We start from the raw sequence: 17,670 nt of genomic DNA on the forward strand, positions 1-17,670 counted from the left end.
ATATTATTGTCGGGAGGGGATGGACAGTTTTGCTGTTGGCTTCGTTGCGAGAAACAGGTTCACTTCTTCCGAACCTACTACTTTAGTTCTTCTCCCTTTCGCACGACATAATGCTATCTCACGAGACGGGGTTTCAGAGTGATGGCTCATAGTTATGGAGGGACAGCAATCTGGGTTTCTGGTACATGGCGTTAGTTATATTCCCCGGGTACGCTGACATAGGGCTTGGGGCCGAGATGCAGTAATGAATGCTGCTTGTTTCTTTTTCTTTTTTTTCTTGGCCCATTTCAAAACGAGAGATAGAGCTGGTCAAATCGAACAGCTGTACTGGCTCATCTCGGACCACTGACTTACTTCTTACCTCCACCCCGTCTGTAACACACACCAAAGTGATCAGCAAAGCAGAGTTCCCAGAACGTGCAACAATCTGGGTTATCTCGCTTCAGTTTAGGGTTTCTCAGTTCATTCTGAGCCCGCCAATGAATTGAACAACATAAAAAGGCAAACCGAGGCCAGATGATGGTTGTGATACATGGACCCATTCCCTCCTGCCCCTACACATCATTATCCTCCCGTTTGTGGTCTCTGGGCCAATGATGGCAGATGTAAGCATACAAACAAATACAGGAATACATGGTGGGAAACAGAGATGGCCAGCCAAATCTTAATCCAACTAATTCCCGGCCAGATGATGTGTTCCTCCTAGATAACAAAGGAAAGAAAAAGAGATGCGCGTATCCAGGCCAGTCCGCTGTTGTCCTGCCCATTTTCCAAATCACCATTGTCCCCCGCGGAGATCTGATTACATCTTTTGTCCATGCTTGGTAAGAATTGGGAACGTTCAGCAGCGGCTGGTGGATGCGATTGTCGGCTCGTTGTCGTTTGCTGAGATTGTCGGAGGATATGGTAGAAGCCCTTCCATCATCATCCCCCTTTTTCCCCGCCTCTACTACACTCCCTTTTCTTGTCGGTCCATTGTCATTTTCGTTCCTGTCAATGCAACCTTCCTTGCTGCCGCTGGCCGTGCCTTTCCCTATCCTTGTTCGCAACTAATGGACGGTTTCCAAGATCAAGATGTGGAGTGCTTGAAGAAGGAAGTGGCCCCTGGAACACCCAAAATAAAGGCTGGATCCAAAGATGCGCTCTGATGGGAAGGGGGGTTGTGCCCAAGGTGATCTTTTGGTGCGGTTACTGAAAGATGTGAATGGGGTCCTGTTGGTTGGTTTTGCTGTGCTTGTCTCCCTGTTCTTTCCCGTTTCGCCAACCTGGTCCCCATCCCTTTGACACTGGCAATTTGTGACACTGTATTCTGTTGACTAACGAGAAAGTTAGCAGAGTCATCAACCATCAGCACTGTGCGATCACCGACTTTGTTTCATGATCGGTAAGTTGCTGATATGGCTGATTATTCAGTAAACAAAGACCCTGAGCAACACATGGCGGTGGTCAGAGGTTGGGGTGTTGGCGCTCGCGGTTTGTTTCTGTAGCCAACGAAGACACGTCATGTGGGAGAATGTCGATTCAGGACTCTCTCTCTTGACCTGTCGACTGGTTTCCCTCAGGAGGCCGAACCAACAGCGACACACTTGGGAGGCTGGTAAAAGGCAGCCTCGACAAAGACGTTGCCAACAGCGTCACGGCATGTGCGCTTCAGCTCCCGCATGGTTTGTCTGGCGGCCCTGGCCTTGGTCCGAATCAGGCGCTTGATGACGGCGCGGTGGTGAGGGCGCTGCTGCTTCATGACATCGCTGGGGAAATAGGTTGGAATGAGCGAGATGTTGGAGATGATGGACATGTCGTCGGGAATGGGGTCACCAACATGGTACGTGTGCCGTTTCTGACGCCTGGGAAGGTTCCAAAAGGGCATGTTCATGGCCTCCATGTTGGCGCCATTGCTGTCGTCGTTGTCGTCGTTCTCTTGGATCCAAACCTTGCGGCAGGCTGTCGTTGGGTCGCTGAGTGTTCCGTAGACAGTGTGCTCGTCCTGATGTTCCTGAGGGATGGTAAGACAGAGCCTGACGGTTTTCTCAGGAGCGGACTCGGCTGATTCGATTTTCTCGTCGTTTCCGGGGCTGGACATGTTGGTTGGAATCGAGTGTAGGCATGGACCCAGTTCCTTCGCGATCATAGTGTCGTTGACTTGCCCATGCTCCAAATTCGGCACGATTGGCAGTTCAGGAATCGCCTTGAACTTCCCCATACACCGGCCGACCGAAATGCACTGAGAGTCGTCGAGCTTGAGGTCATCGCTGTCCAGCTTGTCAGTGCTCTCGAAAACAATGTCGGCGTCAGGATCCGTCACAGGATCGACCAGTCTCGTTCGAAACGAGCATGGCTGCTCCCGATCGCGCGGCAGCCGACTCTCGACGGAGGAAGACGACCGCAGACCCATCGCTGACTGGCGGTTTGGGACGAGGATATACCTAGCAAGCCGGCCATCTAGCGACGTAAGCGGTTTGCAGAGAGGTATGAAGGCGAGCATGGTCGCAGCGACGACGGCGCAAAGGGCTGTGGTTTTTTGTTTGTGTGTAATTAGCAAGTTAGCTCACTCTCTTTGCGATTCCTGCCGGAGATGATGACCAGAAAAGCTGCAGCTGACAGTTGTAAACAGAGGAAGCGAGGATCACAAGGTCTGCCGGCGACAAGGCTCTAGAACAAGATGCCCGGTTTGGAATGAGCACGGGGAACAGGAATAATGACGACGCGGTCGCGAGTTTTTTTTTTTTTTTTTTTTGTCTTGGAGACACGAAATTTCCATGAGCGCAAGCTGTTCACTGAACAAGCCGTAACATGGCTGGGTTGGGATGGAAACACACCAGACATCCTGTCTAAGTACCGGCGCTACATTGGGGGCAACCACAACAAGGCTGGCGCCAGCTAGACATGATATGATAATCTATCAATATGGAGAATACCCTTCTCCCGCTCCGATAGAAAGCAAGAGCAACGTGAACTTACCTCCATCATGGCGATTCCCAATCACTTGTACCCTTTGATGCTGCCGTTCGATTCTGCCGGCGCCAGTCTTCAGTTTCATTGGTGCTCCACGGGCACCATGACGAAGCCGACCCTGGGTATGTGAACGTGACAACCGATTCGACATTCTGCGATCTATCTATTATATCTCGTTTGTGGTTCGTCGCCGTTGGCCTTACCGAGGGTGAAGCTCATGCCAACCATCGAGAGAGTAAGCGTGGATGGAAGTCCTAGGTATGTATACTGTCGCCTGCGTTGTCGTTCACGAGCGAAATAAAGAAGATGGAAAAGACGAAGGAGAGCGGAAAGGAAGCAGCTCCATGTTGGTCATGGAAGACGCCACGCGTCGTCTGGTGTCATTGTGTATCCATGAGTCCGTGACAAGCCGAGTCAATCTTGTTCGCGGCCCGAACCCAGGCCTTTAGATGCCTTGTGTTGCGTATGGCAGGCAAAGCAGCAGCCGAGGTAATCTGGATGTTGCTGATCCATACAATGGAGTGAGAGTTCCTCTCCGGTAACCCATGTCATACTCAAACGACATCAAATCAACAGGCGAGGGGTGAGAGGCGTTGCGTGGCTTGGCACAGAGATGTTCTGCCACGTTGACAGCTCAACACATTGGGCCATAATGACTGCTGAGCCAGAAGCCTGCACTGCGATGGAACAATAACGGCCACGCTCGGTGAGCTCCATTCCCCAATAAAACCTGACCTTTGGGTGCTCCGATGCGCTCCGGCCGGATGTGGTCCAGATTGGACAGCCCTTCCGTGCTGGGTTGCCCCCAAGATTCATGCGCCAAGTCGGAGCTCCGGCCAACCAAGCCCAAATCGGCGAACGTCCCTACATAAGCACATGATCTCGCCGTCCGAATGATGGAATCAACGCTTCTCCTTTATGGTATGCTACAAGACTCGCTAAGTACCCAGTCCGCTCCATCTCCCCTAGACAAAACACGGTTGACAATTCAGAGGACAATGCAATGCTCCCATTCCGAATGCCTAAGTTAAACCGTCATCACCCCGGGGCCAGAAACCAACACTGATATGTACACAATTTCCAACCAGCTCCCATCCCTTCTCCCAGGGATGACAGGTGGTTCCCAAACCCGCTGGCTTCTCCCAGCCCGCCCATTCTTTCTTTCCCCGATGTCCGTCCCACAATCGCCTTCCCAACAAGCCCGCATTATGCAGCAATAAAGCGCCAGGATTCCCAAAGCCGTTTCCTCAGGGGGACCAGAAATGGGGGACCCCGGTATTCCAGCAAGGAGGGCGACATTGAAATGCCTCGCGCAACAAGCCCATGCGAAAGCAACATCGCCTGAATAGGCGCGCCAAAAGCACATTCGCCCAAAACACCGTCCCGCGTGCCTGTAGTGACCCTGCGCCGTCGCCATAATAATCCGTGATGGGAAAAAGGATAACAAATGGTGGTCAAGAGGATAAGAGAGGAAGAAAGAAACAAAACCAAGACAGGAAAACATGACCGACAATACCGCGGGAAGAATGCCTTGGCAGCGACGCCCCGAGACGCCCCCTAGTCGTCAATGGATGTTGTGTGTTGAAGATGAAGATGCTGAAAAGGGGACCTGGCCTCCAGCAAGCCGGAGCCGGGATGCGTCATTAAGGAATAATCATGAGGTGTCGTCAAGGCGGCGAATCCAACCACAGCGTGGTATCCTGACACTTCACGAGACGTAGAGATGAGATGCACAAACCGGTGTCGTGCGACGTGACAGTAAGAGAGACCCTTATGAGATCTCGTCGAGGGTCAAGTTGATATCCAGGACTCCGTACAGGTGGGCGTTCTTCTTCGCCCATGCACGGGTTAGGATCGATGCTGCAATGCATGTTAGGTGAGCTTGTCAAGTTCTGGAGTCATGTGACTGGCTGATGAGAAAGATAACGTACCCTTCAAGAACTTTTTGCTAGCATACTTTTTGAAGAAGGCTTCGTGGATGACGGGACGAGCCATGTAGTCGACCATCAACGCGACGACGGGCTCAATCTCCTCCTCGGAGTACCCGGCATAGTACTCCAGCGTCTCGTCCTATCGTGCGCACAAGACATTAGTCCGGAATCAAGTACTTCTCTCGATGCAAAAGGTTGGGACTTACCCATTCGCCGCGGTCCAGGATCAGTCGTGCGAGGTACATGGCAGCGGCGGCGACATGACTAGGGCGGTAGGCCATGAGACGGTGGTCCAACAAGCTGATCTCCATGAGATATTTTCCGATGGTGCGTGACTGAATGTCGTAGTTGTCGGCCTTGGAGATGCGGCGGAGGAAATTCATGGGGTTCGGATAACTCAGGTCGTAGTTTAAGGTGGCGAGGACAAACCGCTCGGCACTCAGAATCTCGGCCTCAGTAAAACCATCATCGGCGATGTGACGGAAGTTGGCGATGTGAGGCGAGAGAACCTCCTCGTACTTGGAAGCGATGAACATTGCCGTGATGCCGACAAGTTGAAGACGGTCGAGCTGAACCACCTTCTCGGAAAGAAAGCGGTCGACGATGTTGACAGCGAGGAACAATGTCTCGGGGAGCAGATGGAATCGGGTATGGACCTCGACGAGCCAGTCGATCAAAATGCCCCGCGTCTTCCACTCGAGATCGTCCTGATGAGACATGTACTGAGGGTTGGGAACCGAGTTGCACTCGAGATCGCGCAGGTATTCGAAAATGTCGTTAGCATATTCGGCAACCATCAGCGGGTCGTCGAGGTCTTCGTCATCCAGAGCGCTTGCCGTAGCGGGGATAGGGGCACGCAGCTCGGGCTCGGTGGTTGTAGCATGCGGTGATGGCACGATCTCCTTGGGCACAGGCTCCTCTTGTGCCACGTCGGTCTTGCTCTTGCTGCCTTCCTCAACCTTGTGGGCTTTTTTCCGGATTGGCTCGTCATTGTCTGGGGTGTCCACCTTGGCGGCGGCGTTGGTAGACACCGAAGCCAACATCTTACGCTTCTGAGAGACAATGGAACCGGGCCCAGAACGTTTCGTTGTCTCCGGCTTCTTGTTGAGCTCCTTGGTGGCAAGGGCGGACCGCGCCGTGGTTGTCTTCTTGATGCCGCTGGGCTGCGTGGTCTTGGACACGAAACCGGTCCTTCCAGCCGGCTTCTTGCCATCTGCCGCCTCAGCCTTGGTCACATTGCTGACATCGCCGAGGACGGCACGCTTCCTCGCGGGTTGGGCATTGACGCCCGTCTTTTTCGTCTGCAATGCCTTGGCGGGCATTGCGAGCTCGTCCACATTCAGCGTCGCAGCCTTTGCCCGCGTCATGCGGGATGTGGCATTGCTGTTCTCATCGTTTTCGTTCGTGACCGAACGTGTGTTTCTTGTTGTCCTCTGTACATTGGTGAGCATGGATTATGGCCAAGGCGAGGTCAAGTCGCGTCGGAGCAGTGATGTTGCGAGTGATAGAACGCTGGGCAGGAAGTACTTACCGTGGTCGGCATCTTGACAATCGAGTGCGGGAACAACTAGACAAACGGATTCTATGCAAAGCTGTCGGAGGTGTTGGTCAGCTTCAACGCGTTGAGGAGGCGGCGAGGTGGGACGCTGTTGTTGACGCGGTATGGAGCTGCCTGGCAAAGGGCTGGCAGAGGGAGACAACGTCGGCGAACTGACCAAAGATGCAGAAATAACAGACGACGAGGGCGATATGACGTGTTTTCGGGTCGATATGCCTAGGAGAGGCGAACACCAAAGCGCGCTCTTGGCCGAGTCAAATTGCTGTATCTCGAGATTTGGTGCGTTCTCCCTCTCGATCTGCACGCGTGCAAGATTGAGCTGATTACAACAATGGCCTGCCAATTTACAATGTTGCGGGTGGAGGGCCTTCGTGGTGTTGTCGAGAGAGGATGGAGGGCGCGATTAAGGCTCTCTTGTTTTTGAAGGAGTTGGTGGAGAGGATGATGGGGCCAGAATCGCGAGTTAGAGAGAGGAGGGGACCAGGTCAAATCAGCGTGGTGGGCTGGCCGGATGTACCAGGTACCGCGCACCCGTGCACCGAAGTTTTGTGCAGGGGGGTCCCGTATGTGCCGGAGACGCGTCGAGGACAAGCTGCAAGACTCGGGTTCCCGCAACAAGGATTGCGTCAAGATGACTCTGTAAAAGGCCAAGATGGGAAGGAAGACGTATCAGAGAACTGGTAAACCCTTCTGCAAAGCCAGGGCGGGAAAAGAAGAAGTTGCGATGTTGATGACAACGGGGAGCTTCCTGATTCAAAAGGCACGGAAGAGGTGCACGGTACACACAAGGGGACGCGGTGCTCGAAACCGTGCCTGTCTTTCCTGAGCCCACAGTCAACAGAGGCAACCACGGGGCAACAGGCCTGCCATTGGCTGATTGCAGGGTAGCTGTTCGGTACCCCGGTTGAGCCGCACCCGCGTTTTTCGCGCTCCAAGTGGGGAGTTGTGGCTCGACGTGGGAGCTCCAGCCTCGATCTCTTCTTTTCAGCCACAGCCTGGCTGCAACAACCGGCGCACGGGCCCAGGGGATCGGCCGAAGTAGAGCAATTTTCCGAGTCCAAAGGAAAATCGCGGACGAGACGACAAGTGGGTGTTGACGGGACGACGTGTTCGACATCTACGACCACCACAGCCAGACTGCTTAATCCGCAGGATCAATTGGGAATTCCACGCCATCGCGGACCCGCCAGCGATATCCAACTTGCCTCAATGTCCCGACTTTGACGCCTTTTTCGGTTGCTGGCTTCTCCCCCGTCTCGGTTGAGCTTACGCTGTTCAAGAATCCGGAACAATGCTGCAGCAACGGTTCCGGCCCCTAATGGCGGGGGCCGCATCGCTGTCTTCCCTATGTCAGAGAGCCCTCCGACTCAGCAATCCTATCAGGCGCTACTCGGCCGAGACACAGATGCTCGATATCAAGAACGCGTCGTGGGGTGAAGAGAGCGCCGGCTTCGGCCCACCTTCGACCGAAACCGAGGCCGTCAAGATGCGAACCTACAAGCCGCGGACACCTGGTCTTCGCCATCTCAAGCGCCCCATCAACGACCACCTATGGAAGGGCCGGCCATATCTCCCGTTGACGTTCCCCAAAAAGGGCCACGGAAAGGGTGGCAGAAACCACAGCGGCCGGATTACCGTCAGACATCGTGGAGGTGGCCACAAGCGGAGGATTCGTACTATCGACTTTAAGCGGTTTACTCCCGGGCCGCACACGGTCGAGCGCATCGAGTACGACCCGGGCCGGAGTGCCCACATCGCCTTGCTGACGGAGCAGGCGACGGGCAAGAAGAGCTACATAGTGGCGGCCGAGGGTATGCGCGCCGGAGACGTGGTGCAGAGCTACCGGGCCGGCATCCCGCAAGAGCTGCTTGACAGCATGGGTGGTGTTATAGATCCCGGTATTTTGGCGGCGAAGACGGCCTGGAGAGGAAACTGCCTGCCGATGCACATGATTCCCGTCGGCACGGTCGTGTACAATGTTGGGTCCCGGCCGGACGGGGGTGCCGTCTTCTGCCGCAGCGCCGGCACGTATGCGACCATCGTATCCAAGGAGGAGGAGACACGGGACGACGGCACCAAGGTCATGACGGGAAAGCACGTCGTCGTCCGGTTGCAGAGCGGCGAGATCCGCAAAGTCAGCAAGGATGCTTGTGCAACCATTGGCGTCGCCAGCAACGTTATGCATCAGTACAGGCAGTTGGGCAAGGCCGGGCGCAGCCGGTGGCTGAACATCAGGCCCACGGTGAGAGGCGTGGCCATGAACGCGAGTACGTGGGGCCTGACCCTGTCTTTTCTTTCTCCTCCAGCTCCTTCCTCCTCGCAACCGTCCCTCACTTGGCCGCTGACACGGTACCAGATGACCATCCCCACGGTGGTGGTCGTGGCAAGTCGAAGGGTAACAGGAACCCCGTCAGCCCATGGGGCCAGCCTGCCAAGGGTGGTTTCAAGACGCGCAAGAAGAACAATATCAACAAGTGGGTGGTCACTCCTCGGGAGCGCAACATGGGCAAGCGGAGAGACAAGAACATGGCCTAGTGGGTGCGGCGGCTGTGTAGGTGAGGAGTGGACGAAGACATCTTGTACATTATGTAGATCAGCAATCCTCGTTTCCAGGACCGGCTGTCTTAAGGAGCAGCCTTCGGTCAAGCCTCTTTAAACAGCGTGTCGACATGAGGCCGGCATCGTTCGTACTATTGCCAGCCACAGCATGGCTGTGTCGAGAGAATCTTGTCCCAGTGAGCATGGCACACTGGCGTTGGAGGTTGATGAACCTGTCAAGCTGGCGGCAAACGGCTGTGTGAGCGCTTGAGCAGTTACCCAAAAGGGGTATGCTTCGAGTTGACCGAAGGTGATTGGCTGCCTCACTTCGGCCGAGGGCAGTGCTACGCCGTGTCCGCTCTGGAAGAACCTCAGATCCGACCAACTTCTTGAGACCGATGTTCCGCTAAATGAGGGTCCGAATCAGTGCACAAATGGATCGATACAAAATTGCCATGGCCTGCATGATCTGCGTCCGTGACAGTTGAGAAAGAATAAGGACACAATGCCCAGCTACCAAGGTCTCTGATTGCCAACTGACCAAGTCATGCGACACTGTGTTTGCACGGTGTAACGTCTGGACCCCGATGGGTTGGGCCGTTTCAGCTCTTCCTTGCAGTGCAATGTTACCGCAGGAGGGGCGGAACGGGAGTTTAGAAGACCCCTAACGGGAGATACTGGAGGTTCAACTCTCAAGTAGTGCGCATGGCTTGTTTTCCATTTTCTCATTCCCTTTTTCTCCAGTGGTGAGCTCTTTTTTCATCATTGCTTTATTCCGCAGATGTGGTCGTCTCGGCGTTCCATTCTGGTCCCCTGTGCACCGTCGATCGGCCTTGGCCAACCACTTTCAACGCTCGGTCAACTCGATCCCTTGTGTGGCTGAGCTTCTTACAACACAGCGACAAGGGCGCAGATCCTGTCTGTACGAAGCTCGCAGCGCTTACCAAAGGACCACATCGACGTCTCGAGACCCATTCCGTCGTTAGGCGCTTGTTGGTGGATGACGCGGCCCTGTGATTTCCATCTAACCTTCAATCTCCTTTGATGGTGGCGAGATCTGATTTTTGAGCGCCCAACGGTCCTGCTCGCATGCGCTCGGTACTTGGCTGACGTCCCGCATTTTGTTTCACTTTCCCCTTTCCCTTTATGTTCCTCCAGGGGGTCCCAATGCTCGACGACTCCATCCGTCCCCTTATTCACTCCCGCTCCTTCTCTCCTGCGCCGACTGAAGCCCACCATACCATGGACAATATCAATCTTGCTGGGGGTAACGTGCGCAGGAAGGGCAGGCCTTCATGGGTTCTCGCCCTCTCCTATGCCTTTGATTGGTTCATCCTCGTCGCCTTTGCTGCCATCGGCTACGTTTTGGGCGACATCACTCCGAACAAGCGACCGTTTTCGCTCGACGACCGCAACATTGCGTATGTTCAGCATCCTGCGCCGCACCCACCCGCCTTGCCCCTCCCCCCCGTTGAACGGCATGCTGACATACTGGTAGCTTCCCATACACCGTGAAGGAGACAGTTCCGGTTTGGCTCGCATCAGTAATCGCCGTCGGTATCCCCATTCTCGTCATCGCCGTCGTTTGCTTCGTTCTTGTTCCCGGCTCGACGGTGCCCGTCGGGACGCCAAAGTCGCTAATCTGGAAGCGCAAGCTATGGGAGCTGCATACTGGCCTGCTGGGCCTTGCCCTGTCAATCATTGCGGCCTGGTTCATTACCAATGGCATGAAGAACCTCTTCGGAAAGCCCCGACCTGACCTTCTGTCTCGATGCCAGCCTGATCTCGACAACATTGGCCAATATATTATCGGTGGCTTGAAGGGGTTGGCAACCGCGACCACGGCGGGACAGCTAGTTAGCCCAACTATTTGTAAAAATCCGAACCATGGTGTGTTGGATGACGGCTTCAGGAGTTTTCCAAGCGGGCATTCGAGCTCTGCAGCTGCAGGTACGCAGAACTTTGATACTCTGATGTGTTTGCCGGCCAGCAGAACCGGACACCAGGCTGACGCCAACACTTAGGTCTGCTCTACCTCTCGCTCTTCATCGCGAGCAAGTTCGCTATCACGATCCCGTTCCTTGCCCCGGCCGGCTTTGCTGACGCTTCCGCCTTCGCCGCCTTCCCTTCGCGCACGCGCTTACCCAGTATCAAAGTGTCCGGCCCGGAAACATACGAGATGTCTTCGCGCGTGCCCAGCGTGCCGGCATCTACCGTGGACTCAGCTCTCGGCAACAAGGGGATTTCGCGGCAGAACCAAACCGTCTCGGCCGTCCGACGGCAAGCAGCCGCGCCACCCCTCTACCTCCTATGCATAGCCGTCGCGCCTTTCTTCGCCTCCGTCTTCATCGCCGGGTCGCGGTGGTGGGACTTTCGGCACCACGGCTTCGACATCTTTTTCGGCTACCTCATCGGCACCGTCACGTCCGTCTTCGCCTTCCGCTACTACCACCTGCCCATCTCGAGCGGCGCCGGATGGGCGTGGGGACCCCGCAGCCACGACAAGGCGTTCTGGGCCGGCGTGGGGAGCTTCAGCTATGCCACGGACCACTTACGCGGACAGTACCGGTCTGGCGACGAGGAGGAGGCCCTGAGCGCCTCGGACAGCGTCGGCCGTGGTAGTGCGCTGAGCGCCGACACCCAACCCGCCACGGCTTCGGCGAGAAAGGGGCCGGCCTTGGATGATCAGGATACCTCCTACTCTTCGGGCGCTCACTAAAATGCATCTTCTTTCCAATGGGACTACTGTTGGCCAGCGGATTAAGGCGGCTGGGATTGGGTTCGGTCTGATATCTTTAGCATATGATTCGACGGGTGGTCACCTTTGGGAATGTCAGGTACAATGGGAACGGTCGTCAGGCGTTGGGGTGCCTTTCCCACATTTGCGCAGAAAGCGGCCGGCGCAGCAGGGGCCAATGCATGGTATTGCGAATTTGGGTTGCCTTTGCGAGGAGCTGGTCAGCGTGTGTGGTAGCAGTTTGGTTTTTTTTTTAAAAGTTCAAGTTTATCCGTTTTTGGAAAAAGCGAAGATACCTTGCATTACACGGAATCTATCCATCAGCGACGAGAAAGACCATTGCAGAACCTAGCAAATGTCCCTAGTGTGTACCCCGAACGATAGATGACGCTGGCTTCCCTGTAATCAGCCCACTGCCTTCTCTTCTGACACGGAGCAATCGGATTGTAGCTTAGAGAGTTCCTGTTATTTATGTGATGGTATCATGTACCGCTTTTCAGGTCGTGCTCCATGCATCAAGAGCTAGACCAACAACCTCGCTCCCAGACCATCATCAGCAAACTCGTATTGGGTCACCCTTCTGCCAGCTCATCCAGCCTCGAGCCCCGGTCCATCCATGCCTTCGAAAACGCCGAGTGCAAATGCGCCAACCAACACAATTTCCTCCCTACAATATCAACGAAGAAAAGCAAGCTCCTGACGGAGCATCAAGCCCACCGAAACCTCCTTCCGGGCCATGCTACACAGGAGAAAAACAATATTGCAACCATAGATAGCCCAAACATCCATCTACGCAACGCTCCCCATCTGCGAGTCACCCCCCAAACCCGACGGCCCGGCGGCGGCAGCGCCTCCCCTGTACTCGGCCAATTGCTGCTGCTGCCGCCGCTGCGCCTCGTCCTCCTCTTCAACGTCATCACCTTCCTCCTCCTCCTCCTCCTCCTCCTCCTCCTCCTCAATCTCATCCTCGCCATTGAACCCGCTCTCGACCTCCATCTTGCGCAGGCGGCGGCGCATACTGTCGCGCACGCCGTTCTGCCAGCGCACGAGGGCCGCCGCGGCATGCACCTTGAAGCCGTACACGCGCGGGATGTAGCGCTCGGTGCTCTTTGCGGGCACGAGGGCCGGGTAGACCTGGAAGAGGATGTTGTGGAACGAGGTGCCGAAGTAAGCGCCGTCGATGGACGCATGGCGCGAGGACTTGGGGTTGTACGTGTCCTCGCAGCGGGCGCAGTACAGCTTGACCGGTTTGAGGTTCGGCACGTCGGAGAGGCCCATGGGGAGGAGAGGGTGCGAGTTGCACATGACGCGGGGACATTTTCCGAAGTCGGCTTTTTTGTACTTTTCCAGCTGGTGGGAAAGAGGAGAGGCCGGGTTAGTTTTAGTCGGTTCACTGGGACCGCGGGAGAGAGAATGATACACACCATTTTGGAGAGACCCCGTGTCGAGACAATGTAGCGGGCGTGAACGAGCCCGTACAGATGTCTGGCCGACTTTTCAATGGTCTCGCGCATCTCGTCGTCGCAGTCAAGGTCGAACACATCTGTCACCAGGTCCAGTGCATACTGATAGTACTGGACCTCAGTGTTTAGGCCCGTCAGGTTGAAACGGTCCGTTAAATACTCCTCGTCGATTTCACAGAAGTACTCGTTGCCCCGGGACGAAATGAACTGGCGCACAGCGAGTTAGGCGCAAACACATGATGTGTTTGTGTCAGGGGATAGATAGACAGATAAGCAAATCGGACTTACCCAATCTCGCCAGTAGCTGGTGTAGTCACTATCGGACTCGGTCCCATAGTCATCCATCGTTCACGAGTGCCTGGGCGCAGTTGGGTTGCGATATGATGCGGAGAAAGGACAGAGCTGGGAGCCAGGAACAGGTTGGACTGCAGAATTGACAGTGCTCAAGGGGGAGACTGTGTGGAAAAACAAGTATCCTCAATGGTCGAGATCGTGGGCGGCGGATATGGGGTGGTCGGCGTAGCCCACACAATCTGGAGGTGGTTGATGGTGTTGGCAAGGCGGGCGGCGGCTGGAATTGTGCCTTGTTGGTGGGGTGCCCTACACTGAGGAACTCTGCTCCACAATCTGTTAAGCTGGCTCACTGTGTAACAACACATGTCTCGTGCCATCCTGGGGTTATAAAACTTTCTCGGAAGGAAAGGTTGAGATCTGTGAGCAAGGTAAACCTTCAAAAAACTCAGGAAAGTCATCGGTCTTAAGTTTCGTCTCACAAGACTCAGGGGATGCTCATCAGGCCCACAGTGCCTGTACGGTAGAGCTTAGTTTATAAGTCACTGGATGGTCAGTATTGAACTGGGCAGCCAGATTTCAACGACACATACTCCGTACAATTGGCCCTCTTAAGGAAAACCATCTTTATTGAAGTGGCTTTATGGGACACTCCCTGTACCCTTGAGCAGGTCATCCATCGATTGGGTATACAGAGCATCCGCTCATGATGGGGTGGTATGAGGGCAAAGGGTGTGAGGTTGACCTGAGACACATGGTCTCGTTGGCGATGTACGGTCAATGAGAGTGTAGAGGAAGGCGTACATATTCGAGGACTACAGAGGTCTCTGCCCCAGTCAAATCCTCTTGCATGTGGCGGATGTTTCTGTCAAGCTCGAAGACAGATGCGACAGTCGCCGACCAAGTTCCGTCATGGAAGTGTTGGAACGGAATCACTCGTGGGGTTCTCTAAATGAAACTGTAGGCAACTGGAACTTCAGGTAAACATGGAGACAAGTGCTCGTTGTAGATTCGTCCCACAGCTCAGGTCCGGATTGGACTTGGAGAGTCAGCCAACTGCGTGCTTCGAGTTGCTCTAGTCGATGTACCTCGCCAGACCAGTCTGTTAATGGGGTAATTGAGGGTATGAATTTTACATACATTATTTGGGCCGCACTAACCGCTTGGATGCGGCGGTACCTGTGAGCATGTCGCCTGTAATAAAAGGGGCGAGCTGCTCCTTCCACACTCGGGCTTGAAGTGACTTCCCAACAATTTCCGATTGCATAGTCACTCCATGACCTGACCGGGGCAGCTCTTCAGCCCTTTCGAGTCTGCCTCGAGATATGGAGTCCGCTTGGGCGTGCGGAGCGGGCACACAGCCTGGGTGGTATTGATACTGGAGACGCAGGAGTTGTGTCAGGGCCGAATAGAGTCGGCTTGGTTGAGCAAGAAATGTGAGGCAAGGCTGATGGGTGCTCACTTCTCCATTGTAAGCGTTACCAGTTCTCGAGACCACACAGTTTCTGCAGCCACAGATCGAGGTCAGGCGATATGGACCCTGAAACACACCATAGGCCTTACCATGCGAAGGAAGAATTGTGAATGATGTATTCATTATGGCAGTGCAGCCATCAACTGCTAGGACACTCTTCCCAAACTAGCCCATTAACTTCGGTCCTGAGTTCAACTTGCCTAGTCCAGCGCAGGCTGGCTCCTGTTCTATGAGGGCCCTTAACTGCCCTACCAATTGACTCGGCTCTGTCACCCCGAAACACCCTCTCAGTCGCCGCCAATGATCCTCCCTCCAGTCTGCTTCCAAGCGTTGGCCATGGCCAACAGGTTCGACAAGTTCTTGGCCTGCTGGTCGTCGGCCGGGAAGATGTAGTCGATGTACTCCTCCCACGTGTTGTCGTCCAACTTCCTCTTCTTCTTGGTCTTGCGCGGCAGCTGGCTCTCAATCTTCTTGATGTCCTCGAGCGAGCCGTGCATCTTCTCGAACTCGTGCCAGGCCGACAACAGCGACACGCGCTCCGCCTTGAGCTCGCGGTCCTTCATGCTCTGGTGCGCCCGCTCAAATATCTTGCGCGCCCGGGCCTTGGCCTCCTCGCTGACCGGCCGCTCCTCGGCTTCCTCCCCTTCTTGTTGTCCCTCTTCTTCCTCCGCCTCGGGGATATTTATCTCGAACTGCGCGTAGCTAATCCAGACCTTGGGGTGGTCGGCCTTCTGGAGGAGCCGCTCGTACAGCTCGCGCGTCCTGTCGTACTCGCCCTCTTCCTCCTCAAAGTCGATGTAGGCCTTCCAGACCACCTCGGGCATGTCCAGGATCGGCTGGCTGATGGCGAGCTCGAAGATGGCCCGGGTCCGGTCGAGGTCATCCAGCCCTCGCTCCAGCTCGGCCCACTTGATCCATGTCTGGCAGTTTGCGGGGTTGTAAAGCGCGTGCTTCTCGTACAGGGTGCGACACCTCTCAAAGTCGTACAGCCTCTGCTCCAGCGAGATGTACTCCTTGAAGAGCTTGTCTTTTGGGGACATACCAATAGCCCTCCCAAGGGCTTTCCGGGCGGCAGTCAGCTGCCCTTGGCGGATCTCAAAATGTGCCTTAGCAATCCATACCTTGGCAAAGGTGAACTTCTTGTGAGGTATGAGGCCCAAGCAGGTGTCGTAGATTTGCCGGGCACGCTCGATGTCCTTGGCTTCTTGCTCCTCCCATATCGCGTAGAAGAGAAAGAGGAAGATGTACCGCCTCCAGTGGCGCTTCTCCTGGGTAGGCGGTACTTGGGCAATGGCCCGCTCGTACACCTCCCGGACCCGGTCTGGGTCCCCTCCCATCTCTTCTAACCGGGCAAAATCGAACCATACGTCATAGTTTCTGGGGTTCTCCTTCACCTGCTCCTCGTAAAGCCGCCTCCTCTTGGTGAGAACGACGTCTTCCACGCCCTCTTTGTCACCAAACTGCTTCTCGAATGTGGTGTAGTGTGAATGCAACGCCATAGATCGTGACCGTGGGAGGTTGTCAAGGCCAAACTTGTAAATTGCGCGCGCCCTCTCATACTCCTTTTGGCGGGCTTCGAAGCGGGCGAAGGCGATGAAGAGCCTCTCGTCCACCTCGTCGTCGCCTACGGTCTCGGCGATGGTTTGGATGGCGGTTTGGAACACGTCGCGCACCATATCGCTGGTCCCGAACTCTTCCTCGAACTTGGCCCACTTCAGCCACGTCCTCGGCTCCGGATGCACGGCGGTGAAGGCACGGAAGATCTGTCTCGCCCGGTCATACTCGCCGTAGCGCTTCTCCAGCTTGATGTAGGCGTTCCAGGCGTCCTCGTCGGGGTGCCACTTCATCCAGCGGTCAAACACCTGGCGGGTGCCCGGGATGTCGCCGAGCATCTCCATGACCCACAAGTACTTGTACCAGAGCTTGGAGACGCGCGGCAGCCGGGTGACGGCGCGGTCCAGGAGATTGCGCGCATGATTGATGTTGCGGTTCTTGATCTCGGCCTCAATGTACCTGACCCAGAGCTCTGGGGTGCGCAATTTTTCTTAGCGGCTGTCGCCTATGCGTATAACTATATGCGGCTCAAGGAAACGTACGAGTATTGTTCGGATGCACGTCGAGGGCGCGCTCAAAGACGGATCGGGCGCGCGCAAACTCCTTCTGCTCGAGCTCCCACTGGGCGTATTGAAACCAGTTTGCGAGGCGGACGCGGTTGCGGCGAATGTAGTCCTCAAACTCGCGGCGCTTCCGGCCCTGGTACTCCTTGAGCTCTTCGAGGTCGGCGAACCGTTGGACGGGTTTCTGGATGGCAGTCTCTTGTCGGTCGACAGCTTCGCGAAGTAGCTGCTCGGCTGAGATCTGCACCGGCGCGGGGGCCTTGTTTTTGACCCTCGGCGGGCCGCGCGCGGACTCCATCGTGTCGAGTTCGCAATACTCCGAGACTGTTGGTGGCAGTGGTAATAATGGGGCTGTGGCCCAAGAGATGGATCAGTGAATGAGTTGTTCAAAGTAACTTGCGCAACCGCGCAGTTGAGGACGAGAACTTCAAACTGGACAGAGGGCCCGTGCTCTGCCAGTGGACGCCAAGCACTGCAGCCGAGCCGAGCCGCTGCAACTCGCAGCATCAGGACCCACAACAGAACTTCAACAAGAGGCCAAACATGTCAAGTCCTCTCACGTCACATCCATTCTCAAACATTCCCTCCGCGATTATTGAACAGTGCGCG

The 17,670-nt window shown here is 55.4% G+C and overlaps 8 protein-coding genes across 8 annotated transcripts; 2 read left to right on the forward strand and 6 right to left on the reverse strand.

The window, feature by feature from the left end:
* Nucleotides 1-1,558: 1,558 nt before the first annotated feature.
* On the reverse strand, nucleotides 1,559-3,037 carry N657DRAFT_629449 (uncharacterized protein; the record flags this gene model as incomplete). Its single annotated transcript, XM_062790887.1, has 3 exons — nucleotides 1,559-2,508; nucleotides 2,550-2,588; nucleotides 2,959-3,037. 3 exons carry the CDS (start codon nucleotides 3,035-3,037, stop codon nucleotides 1,559-1,561), a joined length of 1,068 nt encoding a protein of 355 aa, XP_062652094.1.
* A 792-nt stretch (nucleotides 3,038-3,829) lies between these two features.
* On the reverse strand, nucleotides 3,830-4,640 carry N657DRAFT_13952 (uncharacterized protein). Its single transcript, XM_062785926.1, has one exon. The coding sequence runs from the start codon at nucleotides 4,454-4,456 to the stop codon at nucleotides 3,980-3,982; it is 477 nt and encodes a 158-aa protein (XP_062652095.1). The 5' UTR covers nucleotides 4,457-4,640; the 3' UTR covers nucleotides 3,830-3,979.
* Nucleotides 4,641-6,593, reverse strand: N657DRAFT_13951 (A/B/D/E cyclin). Its single transcript, XM_062785925.1, has 3 exons — nucleotides 6,415-6,593; nucleotides 5,090-6,305; nucleotides 4,641-5,022 (listed from the first exon to the last, which is right to left on the reverse strand). Exons 2-3 carry the CDS (start codon nucleotides 6,248-6,250, stop codon nucleotides 4,825-4,827), a joined length of 1,359 nt encoding a protein of 452 aa, XP_062652096.1. The 5' UTR covers nucleotides 6,251-6,305; nucleotides 6,415-6,593; the 3' UTR covers nucleotides 4,641-4,824.
* A 905-nt stretch (nucleotides 6,594-7,498) lies between these two features.
* N657DRAFT_638777 (ribosomal protein L2) lies at nucleotides 7,499-9,408 on the forward strand. Its single transcript, XM_062791655.1, has one exon. The coding sequence runs from the start codon at nucleotides 7,733-7,735 to the stop codon at nucleotides 9,095-9,097; it is 1,365 nt and encodes a 454-aa protein (XP_062652097.1). The 5' UTR covers nucleotides 7,499-7,732; the 3' UTR covers nucleotides 9,098-9,408.
* A 738-nt stretch (nucleotides 9,409-10,146) lies between these two features.
* On the forward strand, nucleotides 10,147-11,698 carry N657DRAFT_652040 (PAP2-domain-containing protein; the record flags this gene model as incomplete). The annotated part of the gene is made up of 3 exons (XM_062794254.1): nucleotides 10,147-10,400; nucleotides 10,478-10,929; nucleotides 11,004-11,698. 3 exons carry the CDS (start codon nucleotides 10,147-10,149, stop codon nucleotides 11,696-11,698), a joined length of 1,401 nt encoding a protein of 466 aa, XP_062652098.1.
* Nucleotides 11,699-12,505: 807 nt separating this feature from the next.
* On the reverse strand, nucleotides 12,506-13,917 carry N657DRAFT_607583 (casein kinase II, regulatory subunit; the record flags this gene model as incomplete). The annotated part of the gene is made up of 4 exons (XM_062790248.1): nucleotides 13,468-13,917; nucleotides 13,141-13,386; nucleotides 12,629-13,066; nucleotides 12,506-12,592 (listed from the first exon to the last, which is right to left on the reverse strand). The coding sequence occupies exons 1-4, from the start codon at nucleotides 13,522-13,524 to the stop codon at nucleotides 12,506-12,508; spliced, it is 828 nt and encodes a 275-aa protein (XP_062652099.1). The 5' UTR covers nucleotides 13,525-13,917.
* A 354-nt stretch (nucleotides 13,918-14,271) lies between these two features.
* Nucleotides 14,272-15,149, reverse strand: N657DRAFT_13977 (uncharacterized protein). Its single transcript, XM_062785929.1, has one exon. It carries the CDS (start codon nucleotides 15,065-15,067, stop codon nucleotides 14,612-14,614), a length of 456 nt encoding a protein of 151 aa, XP_062652100.1. The 5' UTR covers nucleotides 15,068-15,149; the 3' UTR covers nucleotides 14,272-14,611.
* N657DRAFT_607585 (TPR-like protein) lies at nucleotides 15,037-17,359 on the reverse strand (the record flags this gene model as incomplete). The annotated part of the gene is made up of 2 exons (XM_062790249.1): nucleotides 15,037-16,970; nucleotides 17,041-17,359. The coding sequence occupies 2 exons, from the start codon at nucleotides 17,357-17,359 to the stop codon at nucleotides 15,232-15,234; spliced, it is 2,058 nt and encodes a 685-aa protein (XP_062652101.1). The 3' UTR covers nucleotides 15,037-15,231.
* Between the last annotated feature and the right edge of the window lie 311 nt (nucleotides 17,360-17,670).

Source organism: Parathielavia appendiculata (genome assembly GCF_033297405.1).
Source record: "Parathielavia appendiculata strain CBS 731.68 unplaced genomic scaffold N657scaffold_1, whole genome shotgun sequence".
In the NCBI taxonomy this organism is placed as follows: Eukaryota; Fungi; Ascomycota; class Sordariomycetes; order Sordariales; family Chaetomiaceae; genus Parathielavia; species Parathielavia appendiculata.